Here is a 23656-nt window from a genome sequence, read left to right as displayed (position 1 = left end):
GCCATGGTGAGATAAGTGCAGAAAGTGACCATGCACATTTAAAACTACTAAAGAATTTTGACAATGCTGACATTGGGGTCGAAAACATACTAATAATTTAAAAAGAAATGATCCATTTCCATAGATACATTGAAAACATTTTTACAGAAGACTGTATGTGACCATGAGCCCATGTTAGTCACAGTGGAGTTGGTGAGGAGGGAAAGGGGTAAAATGGGAAAATGGACATAAATTAGAGCAAGATCATATACAACTATCTGGGCAGGCTAAGGTTTTCAGATATGACAATTTATATTTGGGTAAATGGTATTTTCACTAAAATATAGAGAACGTTTTTAAAAAACATAAGTGAATAAAAGCCAGCATATTTTATGTGCCTTAACTGATATATTTAGGAAACATCAATCACTTCCTGAGAGCTCAGCTGATGCTCAAATAGCCATTTCTCCAAAATACACAGGCAATTATCTGTGCTGAGCACCAAGGTTCAGCCTGTAAATTCAAGTCCATTATGTCACAGAAATATGCTCTGAACCCACTGTGGAACCCAATGTTATACCATTTTCACATCCACATTAAGAGAATCACAGGGTAATACCTTTTCTGCTCTTGTCTCTTTGCCACTTTACACATGCTGTTTAATCTTTAGCAACCATGGGACACAATAATGGCACTGAAGTGACTGAATTCATTCTGCTGGGATTTGCGGGTCAACACAAGTTTTGGCACATCCTCTTCATGGTATTTCTGGTGACCTATGCAGCCACCTTACTAGGCAATGTGGGGATGATCCTCCTCATCAAGAGCCACTCCTCCCTTCACACTCCTATGTACTTTCCCCTCCAACACTTGGCTTTTGTGGACCTCTGCTATGCCTCTGCTATCACTCCCAAGATGCTGCAGAATTTCCTGTGCAACAAACAATCCATCTCCTTCACGGGATGTCTGGTGCAATTGCTGGTCTATGGTACTTTTGTAACCAGTGACTGCTACATCCTGGCTGCGATGGCAGTGGACCGATACGTGGCCATCTGCAACCCACTGCACTACCCAACTGTCATGTCTCGGAGACGCTGCATTCAGCTGCTGCTGGGTTCATACTTCATGGGTTTCCTGAATGCCTCTGTAAACACAGGTTTTACTTTCTCGTTGAACTTTTGCAAATCCAATGCAATTAATCACTTCTTCTGTGATGTACCCCCAATCCTTGCCCTGTCATGCTCCAGTATCCACGTCAACATCATGGTACTGACTGTCTTTGTGGGGTTTAACTTGACATTCACTGTGCTGGTCATCATCTTTTCCTACACCTGCATCCTGGCTGCCATCCTGAGGATATCTTCTGCTGCAGGCAGGAAGAAAGCCTTCTCCACATGTGCCTCCCACCTGACAGCAGTCACTATTTTCTATGGGACTCTCTTGTATATGTATGTACACCATGGGACCAATAGATCCCAAGAACAAGAAAAAGTGGCATCTGTGTTTTATGGTATCATAATTCCCATGTCAAACCCTCTCATCTACAGCCTGAGAAACCAGGATGTGATAAAAGCCCTAAAACACATAGAAACTAAGAACTTCTAGCTTGAAACATGATTTCTATGTCAGCAGGATCCAACAAGAAGGCCAAAGGGCTCTTAGTATTCAATCAAGTGATGAGGCAAATGTTTCTGACATAAAAATCTATTCCTTAATTATCAACAACACCTAAAAGATGCCAAAAATCAATTGATTACATAATTGAATTTCTAATAATATGTTTCCTAGAAAACAGCCGTCTGAAAATAAGTAATAAGTTTTTGCTATTGCCTTTGTACACTTTGATGAGCCTCTTGATATATCTGACATTAAATTAATTAAAGAGAACATAATCAATGCTATATAAATGCCTCTTCAGTTGCACTATGAAGATTCACCTAGGGAAAAACCTGTTTGGTTTTTATGAAGTAGTTGCCTTCTCTTCTCTTTTGGTCTTGTCTTCAGAATAAAAATAGCTCTTGTTTTTCTCTCAATATCTATCTTATTATTATGAAGTCAAATTTAGAGGGCATTTCTTCAGATAATATGTACCTACAGAAGAGTCGGACCAAGAGGACAATAGGGTAGATCATCACACATATGGAGGAAAAAGGAATGAAATCCACCCTTTCCGTCCTATTTTCTTAACAAATTAGGAAACTGACACTGAAGTCAGGAAAATCTGGTATATATCAGCATTATCATTGGTAAAATGTACCTTGAATCTTCAACTCTCTTCCACTATCGGTGTATGTCTTAGGAAAACAAAATCCAAGGCAGAGGAGACTCATTGCCCAAACTCCAAAATTGAGAACAGATACAAGAATCCAGGATTAAATCTGGAAGTCAAGTATGCACTCTGAACATGGTATTCTCAACAGCTGGAGGAAAAATGAAAGGATTTAGCACACACTCATCCTATTTACAGGAAATATAAATTAAAAGACTGAGGGCTGGGTTGTGGCTCAGAGGTAGAGCGCTTGTCTAGCATGTGTGAGGCCCTGGGTTCGATCCTCAGCAAAATAAATAAATAAAGGTATTGTGTCCAACTAAAAAGTAAATATTAAAAAAAGGCTGAGAACCCTTGTTGCAATTCTGTTTTGGTATTTTCTCTGGTTAGTTAAACCATAGGGAGGTGTCAGTGGGATCTTTGTTCACCACCTTTCCCAATGTTTCCAGAAAGTTCACTGAGATAGAAACAGTGGTCAACCAACCATCACCCAAATGTGCCAAGGGAATTCAGATGATTCCCAACCATGCATCAGGGTGCATCACAGTAGAGAAGTCCCCAAATTAGTTAAGTCTGGTCTCATATGATGATGCTGGTATCCTGTCCATCCTTTCCCTTATTGAGAGAAATCTTTACTCTGAAATGTAAGGAAATCTCTAAAAGTGAAGTACAAGTTTGATCTTTTCCAGGCTGGACCATCCTCAAGGAGGGAACGTCAGGAAGTTTTCCCATCCTGATATTCTCCTAATACAATTGTTCTTAGAGATAATGGCTACCAATGCCCTTGCTCAGAGGAACTGGACTGCTCAGAGGTGGGAAATATCCTTAGTCAATTTCTGTTCCAAATAAGTTATATTCAACATTTATAAACTAGAAATACATTAAATAAAGGACAAAAGTAAGGCAATAGTTATAGCAAATTAACCTGTTCCAGCCCATGGCAGGCCATGTTAAGAAAAAGTTTATTTTATAGAAAAATAATTAGATATAATTAATGAAATTGATCAAGTTCATATTTAGGGACTTTAGTTTGTTTTAAAAAGCATGGATTAAACCATGTCTAGAGTTAAAAAGTTCAGGTGTTTTTTTTTTTTTTTTAACTTCTGCAACACATGCTTAGAAATTAGGCCTTATCATAGGAGGCATTAGGGAGGGCATTTGTAGTTTAATATGAACTTTGCTAAATGAGCCCAAGTATGGATTAGGGGAAGAAGGCGTTTCTCTAGGTTTCTGCCACTTTGAAAGTTAAAAATCATTTAAGCCAGCCTTTGGTTGAAAAAAGTTTGCAAATATCTCTAAGAATTTACAAAACCATTTTAGAAGCTACATTTTAAGCTACAGTGTTCAAACAAAATTTATGACTCTACAAATACTAGAATTAATAAGCACAAATAGGATAAAATAATTAAGCCTACCTTTCAAAAGATGATAAAATTATTGTAAGTTGAGAAGAAAATTCTTTTATTTTACATAAACTTAGTTTATAATCACTATTTTTAAATGATACAACTCATAAATCTAAGGCCTCATTCTTTGCAGCAAAAGCAAAAATGTGGGATTTTTTTTCTTTTAATTTTATTGTTTGCTATCTTTTAAAGAAAAATAATGCTTGGGGAATCAGGAAATACAGAAATGAGAGGATAATTAGCTTCACAGTATGGAAACAAATTAGAGAGCCTGGTGGAAGATGATTTTGTGTCAGAAAGTATTGATCACCAAAAGCTATACAGAAGATACAAAATAGCAACTACTACGCCATCATAAGGAAAGAAGGAATTGATTACAATTTAGCAGCTAGAGTACCTATCTGTGGGCCTGAAAGTTATCATGGACCAGAAAATACTGACGTAAGGTGACCCATGTAGGGCATGGATGAAGAAGGAAGGCTTCACGGTAATTTACATGAAGCAAGCTAACAAAGTTCAAAAACTAGCCTAGCGCCACTCACAGACATTAATATAAAATCACGAAATAACCATAGCAACACAAAAATAATGGCAGCACAATGAAAAGAAAATTGTCTCAAAACTAGCAACTCAAAGCAGGAGTTCTTCCATAGGACCACAGAATACTTGAGTATTAGAAAATCTACTATAATAGTTCCTTCAAGAGATATCTGCGCCCCTGTGTTTATTGCAGTATTATTCACAATAGCCAGGACATCAAAACAATGTGAAGTCCACCACGGGGTAAGTGCATGGAGAAAATGGGGCACAAGCACCCCTCCACACACATATATGCACAATGGAACATTATTCAGTCTTTAAAAAGAAGGAGATCAACCATTCCTGACAATATAGACAAACCTGCAGAACAATATCTGAATGAAATAACTCAAAACACAAAAGACACTGCGTTTGCCTTCTCTGAGCAAAGGCATTTACAGCCATTATGTTTAAGAATAATTGCTTTGTGAATGGGAACCACTTGGGTTCACTTGGTACATTTGGGTGATGATTGGTTGACAACCCCATTGTTACGGTCTCAGTGAACTTTCAGGAAACACTGGGAAAGGTGGTGAACAATGTCTCTTATCCATGATCCCACTGACACCTCCCTGTGGTTTAACTGACCAATGAAATACCAGAACAGAATTACAAGGAGAGCTGTCAGCCTTTTACTTTACATTTCCTGTACACTGTAGGAGGGTGTGTGCTTGATCCTTCTTTTTTAGCCCCCAGCTGTTGAGAATACCATGTTCTGAGTGCATACTTGACTTCTGGATTTAAGCTTGAACTCTCTCTCTCCTCATTGTTTTTGAAGATTGGGTGATATAAAGCATCAAGTTTTGGGTAAATGAATCTGCTCTGCACTAGATCTTGTTATCCTAAGAAGTACAGCTTTCATCACAAAGCTAGAGAAAGCCAGCTAGAGATTCAAGTTGCACTTATCAATCATGCAGCCAATATGCACCAGATCTTTCTGACACCGATGTCAATTTTCTATTTTGTTAGGAAACCAGGAGAGCATGAATATCAAATGCCTTGATATCTGTGAGGATTTCCCTATTTCCCTATCTGCTCCCACTCTTGTTTTCTGTACCTAGTATCCAAAGAAACAGCCTTTAACATTTTTGTTTCAAATAAAAACCTAGATAGCTAGAGAGAAATAGCAGGAGTTATTTTTCATTTTAAAGAAGAGATATACTTCTTTTTTAAATGTTTCTCTTAGTGTATTATACATGATGGTTGGATTTATTTTGACATAATCATATAGGCATGGAAGTGAATTTGCTCCATTTCAGTCCCCAGTGCTTCCCCCTTCCCTTCTATCCTCTTATTCCCCTTCCTCTTACTCTATTGGTTATTTACTTATTGATAATCAGTGCATTATAGATGCACATAAAGGTGGAATTCACCTGGGTATATTTATACAGGTATATAGCCTAATTTTGTCAAATTTATTCCACAATTCCTCCCCTTCCCCAACTCTCTTTATTCCCCTTTAATCTAAGAGGAGATGTGTTTTCCTAGAGGAAAAGTGGAATAAAGTCAACGAAGCTCTTATTTCCTATGTGTTTTAGGGCTTTTATCACATCCTGGTTTCTTGGGCTATAGATGAGGGAGTTTGACATGGGAATTGTGATACCATAAAACACAGATGCCACTTTTTCTTGCTCTTGAGATCTATTGGTCCCATGGTGTACATACATATACAAGAGAGTCCCATAGAAAATAGTGACTGCTATTAGGTGGGAGGCACATGTAGAGAAGGCTTTTTTCCTGCCTGCAGCAGAAGATATCCTCAGGATGGCATCCAGGATGCATGTGTAGGAAAAGATGACAACCAGCACAGTGAATGTCAAGTTAAACCTCACAAAGACAGTCAGTACCATGATGTTGACGTGGATACTGGAGCATGACAGGGCAAGGATTGGGGGTACATCACAGAAGAAGTGGTTAATTGCATTGGATTTGCAAAAGTTCAACGAGAAAGTAAAACCTGTGTTTACAGAGGCATTCAGGAAACCCATGAAATATGAACCGAGCAGCAGCTGAATGCAGCGTCTCCGAGACATGACAATTGGGTAGTGCAGTGGGTTACAGATGGCCACGTATCGGTCCACTGCCATCGCAGCCAGGATGTAGCAGTCACTGGTTACAAAAGTACCATAGACCAGCAATTGCACCAGACATCCCGTGAAGGAGATGGATTGTTTGTTGCACAGGAAATTCTGCAGCATCTTGGGAGTGATAGCAGAGGCATAGCAGAGGTCCACAAAAGCCAAGTGTTGGAGGGGAAAGTACATAGGAGTGTGAAGGGAGGAGTGGCTCTTGATGAGGAGGATCATCCCCACATTGCCTAGTAAGGTGGCTGCATAGGTCACCAGAAATACCATGAAGAGGATGTGCCAAAACTTGTGTTGACCCGCAAATCCCAGCAGAATGAATTCAGTCACTTCAGTGCCATTATTGTGTCCCATGGTTGCTAAAGATTAAACAGCATGTGTAAAGTGGCAAAGAGACAAGAGCAGAAAAGGTATTACCCTGTGATTCTCTTAATGTGGATGTGAAAATGGTATAACATTGGGTTCCACAGTGGGTTCAGAGCATATTTCTGTGACATAATGGACTTGAATTTACAGGCTGAACCTTGGTGCTCAGCACAGATAATTGCCTGTGTATTTTGGAGAAATGGCTATTTGAGCATCAGCTGAGCTCTCAGGAAGTGATTGATGTTTCCTAAATATATCAGTTAAGGCACATAAAATATGCTGGCTTTTATTCACTTATGTTTTTTAAAAACGTTCTCTATATTTTAGTGAAAATACCATTTACCCAAATATAAATTGTCATATCTGAAAACCTTAGCCTGCCCAGATAGTTGTATATGATCTTGCTCTAATTTATGTCCATTTTCCCATTTTACCCCTTTCCCTCCTCACCACCTCCACTGTGACTATCATGGACTCATGGTCACATACAGTCTTCTGTAAAAATGTTTTCAATATATCTATGGAAATGGATCATTTCTTTTTAAATTATTAATATGTTTTCGACCCCATTGTTTTAAAAGCAATAAAATGGTCTCAGCATTGTCAAAATTCTTTAGTAGTTTTAAACATGCATGGCCACTTTCTGTACTTATCTCTCCATGCCTCTTTTTACTTTTTGCCAGTAAATCTACTGAGGTGATTTAGGGATACTTTTGTTCGCTCTATTGTTAAACCTCTCATGATGTGTCAACAAAGATGTTCTTATGTTCTGTAACCCAGTAACACAACTTTTATCCTTTATAACCAGAAATCAATTACTCCTAAATAATATCTGACATTTTTGCTTCATGATTTGTTTCAAAAAACCCAAATATTAATGAAGTTCATTCTTTTTGAAAGTTCATTTTGTTATGAGAGCCAAATTCTGTGATACTCATGACTGCATCATGAGCCTCATTAAGGAAAAGAAAACATTAAAAGCTTGAAGAACACCAAAAATCAGACTGTTTTTCTGGATAAGCTCCCAATACTATAAATATCACATATCACCCATAAATTAATTTATAGGTTCTTTGCAATTCTAATCAGATACTTGAGAAAAATCTTTTGTTCAACTTGGCATTTTACATGGAATTTCCTAGGAAAACAGGTGGGAGCAGGACTTGTCCTATGAAACATCAGACGTTATTATGAAGAAATTAATAAGAAAAGTGTGGAGGTGGCTTTGGTAGACTAACAGGACAATGGAACTGAGAAAAGGAAGTCAAAAACAGACCCTTTAGTCTATGGACACTTGAGGTGTGAAAACATTAATATGCATATCAGAGAAAAATGGAGCAATACCAAAGTGCTCTAAATGCTTACATATTGAAAAAATAATTTGATTCCCTCCTTTATATTTTACAAAAATGGCTTCCCAATGTGTCAGAAATTGAGATTTCAGTTTTGAGAATAAAACATTGCTGAATATGTATGATTTAGCTATATAGAAAAATTTAGATGACTTAAAAGCACAAATCATAAAAATTAAAAATTCCACTCTATTTAAAATTATCAGTATAAAAGAGCAAAGACTGAATAGTACTGGAAATTTGGTCAGGCAGATTTATTCCCAACACATAGATGTCAAAGATTGTATGTATCCAGTATATGTATCTAATTATAATTCAGTGTAATGTGAAAATTTGTAAGAGATATAAACAGGGTAATTATGGAAGAAAATAAACCTAAATATTCGATAGAAATATGAAAAGATACACAGCTCTCTAGTAATCAATTATATATGAATAATTCAAAGTATAATTTTACAGATATTACTTTAAATTACCAAGTTTTGGTGACAACATGGTCCCTCAGAAACTCATATTTTTCTGTTGGTAAGGTAAATTAGTACAGTAATGTTTGAGACAATTGAAAATATTAGCACAATTAACTATGCGAGTCTATGATCCAGTATTTCTAGTATAAGCCGTATCCTAGCAATATCAGTGACTACTTATAATGGATATTCACACATATGTACATGTACATGTTTGTGTAAGTGTTGATACAAATAGACATATACAAATTAGAGCAGCATTTTTTTTTGTAGCATGCTATGCTCCAAATATCTAAAAGTATGGTAGCCCCTTTGTGTATGGGTAATGGTAGAGACCACAGGAATATTGGGTTATATGCTAGAAAGAGATAGACTTCTGTGATCAGAATTTTTTAATGATTCACACAAGGACTCACAAAAAAAGAGTTATAGAGATAGCTTTCTTATTATTAGAGAATACCCAATTAACCATGAGTGGAATATAGGATGGATAGTATAGAGGCTCCTGATGAAGTCTTAGATGGGAAGGAGTAGCACGTTATTGGACAATGGGGAAAAGACAATCCTTTCCATAAAGTGGCAAGAACTTGGCCGAGATGTGTTCACATTCTTGTATTTCAAGGCAGATAGGGTGATGAAAATGCATATCCAGCTGAGGAGATCCGGAGAAAGTGTTGAAGGAGTCATTTGCTTCTTGCTAAGTGCTTTTGGTCAAGGTGAAAACAGTAACACTATTTAGGATAGATTTGTCAAACACAAGAGACTAGGAGCTTAAAGATTTGGGAAAATCTCAGGATGTCTGTACTGCAAATTATGACACATCATACTTGGAAGAGATTACTAAGGGCATGGCCAGGTGACTGATGAGGAGATTCATAGGGACATGAAACCAGGATCTTATGTGAATCAAATAATCCCAAAGCCAGGATCTGAGATGGGATTATGCCAGCAGAAAAAACACCAGTTAGGAGTCAATGAAAGATGGAAAAGGGGAAAAATTGAAGCAAGATTGTTGAACTGCTTGGAACCTTCAGGATTGAACCATTGCTGATTCCTCCAAAGGCAGGAAGAAGGACCCTGCAGGCCATTCAGAGATCACTGGGGCTACCACACTTGCCAAAGGCACAGAGTTCATAGGCTCATCATAATCATCATTATGATCATCATCATGATTATCATCATCACCATCATCATAATCATTAGTGGTATTGAATTATTGAATTCAGGGGTGCTTTACCACTAAGTTACATCCCCAGTCATTTATTTATTTATTTATTTTTTTGAGACAGGGTTTTGCTAAATTACATTGGCTGACCTCAAACTTGTGATTCTTCTGCCTCGGGCTGACCTCAAACTTGTGATTCTTCTGCCTCGGGCTGACCTCAAACTTGTGATTCTCCTGCCTCAGACTCTTCAGTAGTGGGATTACAGCTCTTACTCAGCTCAAGAGGGTTATTTATTTATTTATTTATTTTTACAGAATGTCTCTTATATTATTCACTAAACAGCAGATTTCTTGATGAACAATTGTTGATGAAAGTTGTTGTTCATCAACTGTTATCTCAAGAGGGTTATTTTTAAGTAATAGATCCTCATAGAGTTTACTTTCCTAGGTTTGGGACTTGTTTTGGACAATTGCTCCTTTCTTATTTCTGCTTTTTGGAGTGGGAATTTCTATACTATTCCTATCCTGTCAATGTTTTTTGGAAGCACATAAATTGGTTTGAGAGGTTCACAGCTGAACAGGGGTTTTGCCTAAGAATAAATCATATCATGATTCTCATTCATATTTTATTTAGATGATGTTTAGATAAGACTTTGGACTTTAGGCTTGAGTTGATGGTGATATACATCAAGATTTTGGGATTTTTGAAATTGAATGAAGGCATTTTGTGTGCAAGATGGATATGAATTATAGAGGCCAGAGATGGAATTTTATGAACATAATATGTATGTCCCCTTGAGGTTCATTTGCTGAAATTATAACTCTTACTTTAATAGTAGGACATGAAATCTTTAGGAGATAATTAAGTCACAAGGGTGGAACAACTCCGAAGGGGTTTAGTGAGCCCTTTAACCTTTTTTATGCTATGTTAGGAAGGACACAATGAGATACCATGTTCAAGCCAGCATCTTCATTGTGGAATTCTAGCCTTGAGAATTATGAGAAAGAAATTTTTGTTGTTTATGAACTACCCTATCAATAGTCATTTGTTACAAAGTCCAAACTGAGGAAGATACCAGGAAAGAACTATACATACAAGTACAGTTTTATTACAACAAGCAAGAAGATACAAATAAGAAACAACCAAAGGAATAGATACATAGAGTGAAGTCTGGGAGTGATCCAAATATGACTTTCACCATCCTGGAGGATGAGTTATGCTCCTGACTCCAAGTAAGGCAATGTGCGTGGAGTATTACCTACTCAAGAAGGTGTCCAGAATTTTTATGGGGGCTTGAGGACAAACTAGCCACATGACTGATCTTTAGATATAGGCCGCTCCTAGAGGAACAATATCATCTTGAGTCTCCAGTTCCTTTTGCATTTGAAACTGATGTAGAATATTCCCATGTTTCCATTATAAATCATTTTTTGAACTGTCCAATGTCAAAGACTCAAGGAAAATGTTGATAATCCTATTGGGTAGGGCATTCCTTCAATTTAAAGATCATTCCCTAGTATCTGAGAATAGGCCAAAACTTTTTTTTAGGCAAGCTTAATTTTTCTCTGTACAAACTCAAATATATGACCTCTATTCAAGACATGTGCCATGAAGCTGCAATGAAGTCTGGGGTATAAAATTTCTATTTCTGCCACTTTACTTTTTCTATAAAATCAGAGTTCTTTCAGGAAGGATTAAGATAATGAATGGATTGCCTAGTGCATAGACAACCAGCTATGTTTTGCCACACAAGGAATGGTTATTAATTCTTTGTATTTCAGTGCATGTAGCTATTCTTTCCTCCATGCTATTTCCATTCCAAACTATTTAGAGTATGGTATCATATTTCTTTCCTTACAGTCTAAACTTACATTTTTTAAAAGCATGGTTGTCCATAAGAACAGTTTACTGTGCTGGACTGTAGATGGTAAACTTCCTCATTGAATGGACACCTTCACCTTTTCTATATGTATTCTCTGTTCATTTATTCAAAAAACAGTCTAATGGGTACTTAGAAAATTCCTGACACTAATAGATGCTGGAGACTTAATAATGAATCTCTTCATAGAGATCCAATTTAAATGTTTCTATAGTTTTCATATATGGCAGGATGAAACATGTCCTAATCAGGGTGTCATCGAGAAATAAATTTTCTCTGAGTAGGAGCTTACCATTTTGAGGTAGGCATGAAAATGGCCACAAGTACTTTCTTTCATTGCCTGTACTTCATTATGGTATGACGCACAATCTGAATACTAATGCTTTTCTGCTACCTATTCTTTGTCTTGATTCAAAGGGCTTTTGGCCTACATTTCTATTGGGTTTCTATAGCATTTATCAAAAAAAAAAAAAAAGATCAGTATAGCTTTTGTAAATAAATAATCACTGGCAGTGTTTAGATGTATCTATTTCTAGGTTACCTGTACTGGAGATGGAAATAGAAAATGTTTGCATGAGTTCCCTTTCCCTAGGGAGAAAGGGATAGAATGAGATGAAAAAGGGTAACTAATGATAGAAATAAGTGTATTCAGGTGCCATGGAATGTAACAACATGGGAATTTTAGGTAAAAAGGATATCTTGAGTCAAAATATGCTTTTTAAAGAATTTATTTTACATTGAGGTTTGTTTAATAATTTGGACAGAATAAACAAAAGACCTTATTGTACATAATATAATGAAATTGTTTAAAGATGAGGAAAATGAATTTACATTTTTTTAATTATGGAAAGCTAGGTATTTTTGTAGCCATTAAAAGCATACTTGAAAAATATTTAAAATGATAGTCTATAAAGTTTATGCACTGTGGAGAACAGTGACAGTGCATGGGAGCCCAGTAACTGAGATTGGGGTCCCTGATGACTTCATGGCTGTAGCATACTTGGTGACTGGGAAATTTTCTATCCAAAGGTATAGGATGTACAGTTGCTATGACAATGCTCTCCATGGGGAGACTCTGTTGCTAGAGTCTTAACAGCTTCAACCTTGCTCTCAGGCACACAGTTTCTGAGACTGAAGGAACTTCCTTGCTAGACAACAGCAGTGTTTCACCAGTTCTGCTGCTGCTGAATCTGTCCACAAATTAGTAACTTTAAACAATGGACTTTCTTGAGAGCTACACAATGCTCCTATTATTTCACATTGCAACCATGGAATGTAACTTAGGAAATAGCTGCATATATTGCTAACTCTGTAACTTTCATGATTCAAAGAATAATGCTTGCATAGTCTTTAATCTGATTAATGAGACATATATAATAAAGATTGCTGGTGTAATTCTTTTGGCCTGCTTCTCCATCAAAGAGCAGCACTCCACCAGATCCCAGCTGTTTTACCTTCAAAATTTGTGTATGTGACTCTTATTTCTTCTAATCTCCCATTGCCCCTCACCAGAATCTGCTAGTTTGGCCACCACAATGGTCACGGCAATAGACATTTCTTAATATTTCAATATTTTCCATAAAGCATTCTCCATAGGGATTATTTATTTTCAAATGGTATTACAGAGTAAATGAGTCTCAGAAGAGGTCTTAGGATATTTCTTACATCTAAGATGTTTTGTATCAATAAGGGTATCCCTGATTTAAAACCTCTGAATGTTTTCAATTTTTGAAACAACTCTACTGGTGCTTTGATGTGCTGAATTGGAACAATTTGGATCCAACCTAAAAGAGCTTTTTGGCCACCACTTTTAAAGCTTCTTTCACCTCCTTGTTTCTCAGACTGTAGATCAGGGGGTTCAACATGGGAATGACAATGCCATAAAATGCAGAGGCCACTTTCATATTCTCCTGGGCATTCTCAGAATGACGCTGTAAGTACATGTAAGCAAGGGTGCCATAGAAAATGGTGACCGCTGTCAGGTGGGAGGCACAGGTGGAGAAGGTCTTCTTCCTCCCTGCTGTAGAAGACATCTTCAGGATGGTGGTCAGGATGTAAATGTAGGAGAAGATGACGACCAACACAGTGAATGTCAAGTTAAATCCCACAAACACAGTAAGTACCAGGATGTTGATTTCAATGTTGGAGCATGATAGCATGAGAATTGGGGGAACATCACAGAAAAAGTGATCAATGATGTTGGACCGACAGAAGGACAGTGAAAATGTAAAACCCGTTTGTACAGAGGCATTTATTGATCCCATGAGGTATGAACCAGCTACCATCTGGATGCAGACTGTCTGAGACATGATGATGGAATAGTGAAGAGGCTTACAGATGGCTACGTAACGGTCAACTGCCATTGCTGCCAGGAGGTAGCAGTCACTGGTTGCAAAGTTTGCATAGACCAGTAATTGCATTAAGCATCCACCAAACGATATGGACTTGTTTTCTGTGATGAAGTTTTGCAGCATCTTGGGAGTGATAGCTGTCGTGTAGCAGATGTCAACAAAGGCCAGATGTTGTAGGAAAAAGTACATGGGTGTTTGGAGTCTGGCATCTGTCCTGATGAGTAGGATCATTCCAGTATTCCCCACCGTGGACGTCACGTAGATCATGAGAAACACAATGAAGAAGATGATCTGAAACTGACATTGGGCACCAAATCCTAGAAGGTAAAATTCAGTCACTTCAGTGCCATTTCCTTGTGTCATGGCTTCCCAATGTCTGGATAGAAGCAAGAGAAGGATCAAGAGAAGAAAGGAAATCTTTGTGACTTTTTCAAATGAAAGATCCTTACATTTCATGTTACTTTTGTTTTATTTTGATATTTATGACAAAACCAGAATCTGGTTTACTGTTTACTGTCTTCCAAATATTTTTTCTATATTTTTGATAAGAAGCCATCACAAACCAGTGTATTCAAGCTATAGATAAATTTTACAGCGGAGAAAGCTTCAGAGAGGAAGACCGACTTTTAACCTGTGATTATGAAAAATGTATATTAAACTACTTTTTCATTATTTTAAATAAATATGTATACTTGCATAAAGCAATAGGATTTTCCACTTCTCAGCAGTCTATAATTTTTCATAGGCATTTATCATTCTTGTCATTTAATCCTGATTCAAACTTCTGACATTAGAACTCATTGGAATGAAGAATTCTGAGTTATGTTCATGGTTGTGTTTGTCAGCTTTTCCACTGCTGTGACTGAAATACCTGATAGAACAATTGTAGAGCAGGAAAAGTTTATTTGGGGTTCATTTTTTTAGAGGTCTCAGTCCACAATTCCATTCCTCTGTGCTCAAGGGGAGGCTGAACCTCACGGCAGAAGAGTCTGGCAGAGGGAAACAGCTCACATGATGATCAGACAGCAGACAGGGAGACTCCACTCAACACATACAAAATGTATTCCCCAAAGGCTTGTCCCTAACAACTTACCTCCTCTAGGCACACCCTACCAGCCTTCAGTTACCACTCTGTTAATCCTCTCAGGATTAATTCATTGATTGGGTTAACCCAATCATTTCTTCTCTAAACCCTCTTGCATTGTCTTACACATAGGCTTTTGGGAGATGTCTCACATTCAAATCACAACAATAGTTCACATGATTGATGGCTTCATATTGTGTGTACCTCTCTTCTTTTTTACAACTCTCTTTTAAGTGATTACCTTCACAAAATTTTTCTGATTATCCCCAAGATAATCTTTTTGCTTCATATAATTAAGAGAGAGAGAGAGAGAGAGAGAGAGAGAGAGAGAGAGAGAGAGAAAGTTTCATTTTCCCTGGCATTGTTTCTCTTATAGTTTTGGCTTAGCTTAAGAAAGATCATGTAACTATTTGATTAATATATGGTTATACCTTATTTTACATCATGAATATCTTTGTTTTTTTCTACCTATGTACTTCTGTGCCAGATTGGGTATACAGCTGAGATGTAATCATGGCTGATTTTCATGTAGTGTAAGCCCTCAAACTCTCTGGTTTGGTGTCTTAATTCTTAAACAATTCTTTCCGTATTTCCTAGCACTGCTTATTGGTGAATAATGTGTCTCAGACCATGCCTATATACTGCAGAAATTGGCTTGCTGCCCATCAGTATCTTCAAATATTTTCTTTTGCAAATGCAGGTAGACATTCAACCAAACTTGCTTGTGTGAGGTTATCTGCTCAATGTAACATAAGTAAAAGAAATGTATAATCTAGGCCTGAAGCAGCCCTCTCAACCCCATACCTGTGAAAATAGTTACAATATAACTTTCTACTCCATTTCCATCTGAGCTGCTAGTTATATATTGGTAATTTAGAGAGACTTTACAAATCATGAGATAGGGTTGCCGGATAAAACAAGGGAAAACAAGTTAAAGTAAATTTCAGAATAAATAAGTGAAATATTTCATATTAATACATATCAACTTTAGTATTTATGTTGGTCTATTGCATGAGAAAAAAATACTTATTATTTTTCAAAATTCACATTTAACTGGGCCTTGTGTGTGTGTGTGTGTGTGTGTGTGTGTTTGTAATTTTGGTAGCCCTCCTTGTATTGCTTATTGTGGTCCACTTCAGACTGGGTTCTGGAATGACTGTACACAACACAGAATCTCTGTCCTACTCTATTTTGTGTTGACAGAGCAGAATACCACACTTCATGATAATGAAATTCATAGAAATAAAAAAAATGTATTTGGGTGATAGCTGTTGATGATGGTAAGTCCAAGGTAGTGAAGCTACCTCACATGGGCACCTTGTGACCACCTCATAACATGGCAGAAAGTGGAAAGGCAAGCGAGTCAACATTGACATCAAGAGAACAAGATAGGAGTAAACTTTCTTTCATAACAAATCTAAGTTCAAGAAAACTAACCCTTTCCCACAAAATCAGCATTAATTCAGTCATAAGGGCCATACCTCTTCTCATTACTTAACCTCCTGACACTGTCACAACGGTGATTAATTTCCAACATGTGAATTTGGGGGACACATTCTATCTATAGCAGTTCACTGCCAACAATACCTTTCCCCCACTGGACTGTATGTGACTGAGAAAATTTAGTGTTGTGCAAACTGATATTTATGGAGTTATTTCTTTACAACAGTTAGTCTTATTTTAAATAACTATTATGTCTTTCCTAAAATGCAGTAATGACATTTTGTAAAAAGGCATAAAGGCAGGAAGTTGTAATAGAAGCACAGTTTCCAATTGAGTAGTGATGGCTTATTTATCAGATCCAAAAAACTGAAATACCTAGCAGCAATAGGAAAAATCTTAGCCTCAACTAGATTTATGCTTCAGACTCCTCCAAATGGTGATCCTAACCAGGTGCATTGTGAGAGGGATTGTGAGTGAGTCCTAACAGAATGAGGTTTGGAAATGAGGTCCTTTTAAGAAGCAAGTTATAGGTTAGAACTTTTGGTTCATCAGCAGCTTACCTAAGACATTAGAGCTTCCTTGGTTTACCAATGTAAAAATACAAAAAGGGATTCCTCTTTTACCTGAAAAAAGAAGAAATGAAAAGACCAGTTGGAGGGAACATATACTATATAATTTATATTATATAAAATATATTATATACTAGGTATACATATTTATAAAAATATAAGATGTATAATTATATAGAGAGAATTATTAGCTTCATGACAGATAAATAAGAATGTATTAAAGTACATGTAATGGATTAAAAAACTGGCTGTCATATATATTTGTGTGTGTGTGTGTGTGTGGTGCTGAGGATTTAACCCAGGGCCTTGTCCATGAGAGACAAGCACTCTACCAACTGATCTATATCCCCACAAAGACATACACACACACATAAACACACACACACACACATACCACCACCACCACCAGTATCAAAATTCCGGTTTTGGTGTCATAGTAGAATTAAACAAGATGTAAAAGTAGGTGGAAGGTTCACAGGATCTCTTGGCACTGCTGCCAACTTCCTGTGAATCTATGAGTATTTCAAAATAAAAAGTAAAAGAAAAATGAAGAGGAAAATACAGAGCCTGGCTTGAAGTGATGTGAGGTTCAAGTTACCAAGATTACAAAGACCTCACAGCAGGGTGCAGACATTGAGTGCTCACCCCATGGCCCAAGGACACATGAAAACATTATTTTAAGCACATTTAGTGTTGGTTGGTTGATTGACTGATTCATTCACATTCTTTCTTGGGCAACCCTTGGCAGATTCCAACCCCTGGATTCCTTTCCATCATATCACCTGATGAGCTGAGTCCTGGTCTTGGGGCGTGACCTGCTGGAACTGCTCCTCTGACCCTGGTGCCTTGCTGCTTCCTGCACACATGGCAGTGCTACACAGCTGCTGTTGACAGTGGGAATTACCCTGTTGTACTTGAGCCAGAGTTGCCTCCAGAATCTCTTTCTGCAGCTGCTGCAGGCTGACTGCCCTTGGAGGGCTCTCTCTATGGCTCCTCCCCACCAGGGATCTTATAGCTGCCACCTCAGGGAGCTATACTGACTCCCTTGGTATCTGAGGTTCCAGAGGCTGAGATGGGATTGAAAAACAGCGATTAGCAGTGGTAATTGGCTGAAGAAAATGTATGTTTTCCAGAGAGAACAAATATTTTGATGTTATTCTACTTTTAGAGAGGATAATTATTTCTAATGTCATGTGTTGTTTAACAACTTTGCTTTTTTAAAAATTGTTATCCGTCAGGTTGAATGTCTTTGCATATGCTGTCAGGACTAAATTTACACTTTCTGGAGAGGCCTTTGTTTTTCAATGTTACTGTAATGCCTGGGTAATAGTTCTTTTTCATGTCATTTATTCTTTAACAAGTACTTAAAAATTGTTTATTATGAATCAGGTTGAGCATCTTTTCTTATATCTAAGGACATATGTTTAGGTCTAGATAAATCTTCTCACTAATCAGTAAAGAACATAACTTTCTGATAAAATAAATCTGAATCTAACCTAAATTTTGAAAACATTTTTATTAGTGCATTATAGTCATACATAATTGTGAGGTTAATTTTGATGTATTCATAAATGTATATAACATAATTTGTTCCAGTTCAGTCCCCAGTACTACCACCTTTCCTTCTCACTACCCCAATCTTTTCCTCTATTCTATTGGTGGTTCTTCTATTAATTAATATATTTAAATTGATGTATCATAGTTATACATAAAAGTGAAAATCATTGTGATATGTTCATGTATATTTGTAGCAGAATTTGTTCAATTTCATTTTAAATCTTTTCCCTTTTCTCATCTTCCCTCCCTCCTTCCAATTCCTCTTCCTCTACTCCTCTATTTTTCCTTCTATTTTCATGAGATCCCTTTAAATTTTTTTTTCTTATTTCTCTCTAGTTTTTACATATGAAGGAAAACATTTGACTCTGGACTTTGTGAGTTTGACTTATTTCTTTAACATGATGTTTTATAGTCCCATCCATTTATGATTTCATTCTTCTTTAAGACTGAGTGAAATTTCACTGTGTATATATTCCACATTTTCTTTATCCTTTCAACTACTGATAGGTACCTAGGATGGTTGCATACTTGAATATTGTGAATTATGCTGCTAAAAACATTGGAGTAAATGTATCAATTTAGTATAATTTTTTTTAGTTATCTTGGATAAATACCAAGATGTGGTATAGTTGGGTCATATGGTGGGTCCATTCCTAGTCTTTTGGGGAATATCCATACAATATCCAAAGCAATTGTACAAATTACAGTTCCATCAATAATGTATGAGTGTACCCTATTCCCCACAACTGCACCAGTACTTAAAGATCTAACTTAAATTTAAGGGCATATTGTTCACAGTATAACAAATATAGATATTATTATATGTATTATATTTTATAATATTATGCTGGCTATTATTTGTTGAAAAATATTTCTGAAAATTGCTTCTTTCCATTTTTTCTATAAACTTATACATTTAAAAAAGTCAGATTTCCACTATAATAACATTTACTCCTAGTTTACTTCATAGCATCAAAATATTTTGAGTAACTGTGAAATAAGAGACATTGAATTTAGTTGGGCTATAAACTTGCTAGGCTTAAGCCTTTAATAAATATGCAAAGAGAAAGTGATACACACACACACACACACACACAATGTAGCGTTACTCAGTCATAAAGACATTATGGCATTTGCCAGTAAGTAGATGGATCTGGAGACTGTCATTCTAGGTAAAATAAGCCAGTGGCTAAAAGTCAAGGGTTGAATGTTTTCTCTGATATGAAAAATATAATCCAAAATAAGGGGTGGGGTGGATAAAAAAAGAGAGAGAGAAAAGGGAGAGAATTATATGTAAATAGAGAAAAGATAAGTAGAATAGAAAAAGGGGATTGAGGAGGAGAAAGGAAGGACAGGAAAAAGAATGGACAGTGGAATGAATCTTTCCAAACATTCATTAGTGCATGCAGGAATGTGACATGGTGGGTCCCAGCATCAGGTATATCCATTGGACATAACTAATTAATTAAAAGGGCTGTAAATGGATTGAAGAAAGATCAGTGTGGAATGGAGAGGTGGAGAAGGGGAGTGGGGGTGGGGCAGGTTGGGAAGTGCTGGGGACTGAAGTGGATAAAGATGTGTTCCATGCTTTTGTGATAATGTCAGGGTGTGTTCTGATGTTGTATATAACTAAAAAGAATCAAGAAAAATAAATGTATAAGGAGGAATCTTGATTCAGCCAGCCTGTTTTTTTTTTTTTTTTTTTGGTGAACTTCAATTGAATGAAGGGGAGTTATTTTCAAAATGCTACTGAATTCCACTTCAGTATCCTTTACTTCATGGCTATGTTTCAGTTAGGGATGTGCTCAATTGCCAGTAGAAGAAAAAACAGCTTCCTTTTGCCTAAATACCAGGATTCATTCCTTTTCATGACAACAGTTTGAGAGTCAAGACTAGGGATTCTAAGATTTGCTCAGTCTTTCTCAGACACTGGCTGCCTCCTTGTTGCCAACCCATCTGCTACAGTTCTAGAGCATCTAATTTCATGAAGTGGGAAAGGGCAAGAAGGGCAGGGCAGTAGCCAGAGAGACCCTTGCTCTGAATCTCCCAGTAGTCTTGTAGCTAAATGTCACTGGCTAGAAACGTGTAACACAGAGTAACAAAAATCTGAGTCTTGCACCACATTTCTCAGAACTTGATTTTAGTGCCTCTGTGGTAAAGTGCTTTCTTTGTCCTAAGAGGGGCTCATCTTCTATGGCTTCTCTGCCTCTTGCCTCAGGATTCTCTCTCAGGCCATGAAAGACCACCTGTCAGAATCAGCACAGATGTGAGGGGGTGTTAACCACCTTGGCAAACCTTCAAATAGTGGAGAGAGGAGAGGAGAATAAATGTCACAACCTCCTCTTTTGGGAGGGACAATTCTGAGGGACATTCTATACAGTCCATTTGAGTCCACTGTGGAATTGAGTTCCAAGTCCCTAAAGTGTAAACCAGGTAAGTAACTCACTCAGCCTTTCCTGCATTTCCTCCTTCACTTTTTCTTGTTCTTCTCTCTGCTGCCTGGAATGAACACCACCAAAAGTTTAGCAACTCCAGAGTGTGAAGGAATAGTTTCCACAGAATGGATGTCACTTCAGATAACGTCCAAAAGCTCAGGGGTGCCAAGGACCACCCTTTTTACAAAATCACTACTAATTATCACTCTGAGACTGGATAATGCACTAGAATATGTCACAACTCTGATGTTAGATACCAAAGGTTCATGTCCCACCTTCTCCCTCCATTCATATCTTGAAATCCTGTCCCCAAAGTGCTGGTATTAGGGGGTGGGGAGTTTGAGAGGTGTGTCGGATTGGCTAGTTATATGGGTGGAACAGTCCAATTAAGGGGACTTGTGCTTTGTGAATGCTGAGGGAGCTTGATGATCCTCTTGCTGTCTGCTGTGACAGGACAGAATAAGAAGTTAGCCATCTCCACCCAGAAGACAGCCCTCACCAGAGCCTGATCACACGGGTTTGTTCATCTCAGAATTCCAGTCAACACAACTGTGAGGAATAAGTTTCTGGGATTTAGAAGACACCCAGTGTACTACAGTAGTCTGTTATGAAGCTGAAAATAAGACAGAAATTTTTACCAAGAGTGAGGTGCTAATAACTAAAAATAACTAAAAATAGGAGAGCAGATTTAGACAGGGGAAATGGGTAGAATTTGGACGTATTTTGAGGTTTCCTGATAGAAAAAGTCTAGATTTCTGTGAACAGACTTCTCAGAGTAACCCATTTGAGTCCTCAGAAAGAAGAGATAGAGAGGATGTTTCCTTATTCTTGAAGACCCTATGAACTGTAAGTAGGTTCTGTTGAGATGTCAATCTCTGGGTCTGGAAGGTGGGACTTCTCTCCCAGAGGGCCTGGAGGGAAGTGTGTGGAGCCAAAGAAGATGGTTCTTGAGGCTTGGGGTCTCACAGAGGTCACCTTCATAGGTTTTGCACTTACATGGGCCCCACCATCTCTCATTATTTCCTATGTCTCCTTCCTGGATTGGGAATGTCTATGACTGTCCTCTTGTGTTTTGGAAGCACATGTCTTTATGGATTTGAAGCTCACAGTCGGAGAAGAATTTTGGCTCAGAATAAATCATCCCATGAATCTGATCCATGTCTTATGTATATGACACTTAGATGAGACTTTGGACCTCAGGCTTTATGGGTGATGGTAGATACTAGAAATTTTGGGGTTGCTAGAATGGAATTAATGCATTGTGGATGTAAGAGGGATAAGATTTTTAGGGCCCCATAGGCAGAATACTATGGATTAGTGTAGTTTCTCAATTAAAAATGTCAATTTCAAAATCCTCTACTACAATGTGATAGTTTTAGGAAATGGCACTTTTGGGAAATAATTAAGTATAAGGATGGATCCTTCTTGAACAAGTTTGGAGAACTCTCTAGCCCTTTCTTCTGCCAGTGTGGACACACTGAGATGTTGACTGTGTCCAACCAGGAAGAGTTCCCTCATTGGATCCTGTTTCCATCTTGACTTTTGACCTCTACCCTCCAGAACTATGAGAAAGGAATTACTGCTGCTTACAAATTCTACTCTCAATAGTAATTTGATAGTATATTTGATATAGAGTCCAAACAGAGGACAGCATCAGGAAATTGCTATACATACAGGTTCAGTTTTCCTATAGCAGAAGAATAAAGTTAGTACCAATAAAAGTAAGAGAGACACAGAATGAGTATGGGCGTGGTCCTCACATGAAACTTCTGCCATCCTCAGGGACACATGGCTGTCTTGGCCTCAGTTAAGGCAATATTCATGGAGTATTACTGACTCAGGGAACTCACTGAGTTTTTGGTGTCCAGTTATTGAAGCTTGAGGACATACTGACCATGTGGCTGTTCCTTCAATCCAAGCTACTCTGGGAGATCAGATAATACCTTCTGTCTTCAATTCCTCTGAAGTATGAAATTAATGTAAAATATCTTCAAATTCCCATCGCCATTCACTGTGTTGGACTATGCAGTGGCCAAAGCCTCCAGCCAACACTGACACTCCTCTCTGGCAGGAGATTCGTCAGTTAGTGATCACTTCCCAGTAGCTGAGGACATGGCCAGACTTTTCTTGAGGTAAGCTTAATTCTTCTCTACATATCACAAATACACCTTTACTCAAGTCTGTGTCTCAGGAATGGAAACTAAGGCATATATTGCACTAGCTACAGTAGAGAATGGGATGTCAGCTATTTATTTATGGAAGTTTACTCCTTCAAATATTAGAGTTAATTTAGGAAGGAAAACAAGAATGCATAGTATAAAGATAACCAGCTATATTTTTCACAACAATGAATTCACACATGGGATGACAAATATTTTTTTTCTTTCAGTATATATGAATATATGTGAATACTATCTTTTCTATGCCATTGCTACCCCAAACTGTTCTATACATGATCCCATATTTTTCTCTGAGTTTAGATTTATATCTTTATAAAAGCAGTCTTTTCTGTTCATGATTAATTTCAAATTCTTTTAAAACCTTTTTATTGGTGCATAGCACTTATATGAAATAGTTGGATTCATTGTGAGATATATATATATATATATATATATATATATATATATATATATATACAGTGAAATATTATTCAACCATAAAAAGAATGAA

General features: G+C 37.3%; 3 protein-coding genes across 3 annotated transcripts; 1 reads left to right on the top strand and 2 right to left on the bottom strand.

The window, feature by feature from the left end:
• The first annotated feature begins 654 nt into the window (after window positions 1-654).
• LOC107159716 (putative olfactory receptor 5AK3) lies at window positions 655-1655 on the top strand. The gene has a single exon (XM_015506329.2). The coding sequence runs from the start codon at window positions 655-657 to the stop codon at window positions 1582-1584; it is 930 nt and encodes a 309-aa protein (XP_015361815.1). The 3' UTR covers window positions 1585-1655.
• Window positions 1656-5717: 4062 nt separating this feature from the next.
• On the bottom strand, window positions 5718-6671 carry LOC107159709 (olfactory receptor 5AK2-like). The gene has a single exon (XM_015506317.1). It carries the CDS (start codon window positions 6669-6671, stop codon window positions 5718-5720), a length of 954 nt encoding a protein of 317 aa, XP_015361803.1.
• Window positions 6672-13331: 6660 nt separating this feature from the next.
• Window positions 13332-14261, bottom strand: LOC107135375 (olfactory receptor 5AK2-like). The gene has a single exon (XM_015477255.1). It carries the CDS (start codon window positions 14259-14261, stop codon window positions 13332-13334), a length of 930 nt encoding a protein of 309 aa, XP_015332741.1.
• Between the last annotated feature and the right edge of the window lie 9395 nt (window positions 14262-23656).

This window comes from Marmota marmota, unplaced genomic scaffold, assembly GCF_001458135.2.
Source record: "Marmota marmota marmota unplaced genomic scaffold, marMar, whole genome shotgun sequence".
Classification (NCBI taxonomy): domain Eukaryota; kingdom Metazoa; phylum Chordata; class Mammalia; order Rodentia; family Sciuridae; genus Marmota; species Marmota marmota.
This window is presented reverse-complemented; position numbering and strand designations above follow the sequence as displayed.

Excerpts from the sequence above, each read along its gene's own strand:
- LOC107135375 (XM_015477255.1), bottom strand. The coding sequence starts at position 14,261 with ATGACACAAGGAAATGGCACTGAAGTGACTGAATTTTACCTTCTAGGA.
- LOC107159709 (XM_015506317.1), bottom strand. The coding sequence starts at position 6,671 with ATGGGACACAATAATGGCACTGAAGTGACTGAATTCATTCTGCTGGGA.
- LOC107159716 (XM_015506329.2), top strand. The coding sequence starts at position 655 with ATGGGACACAATAATGGCACTGAAGTGACTGAATTCATTCTGCTGGGA.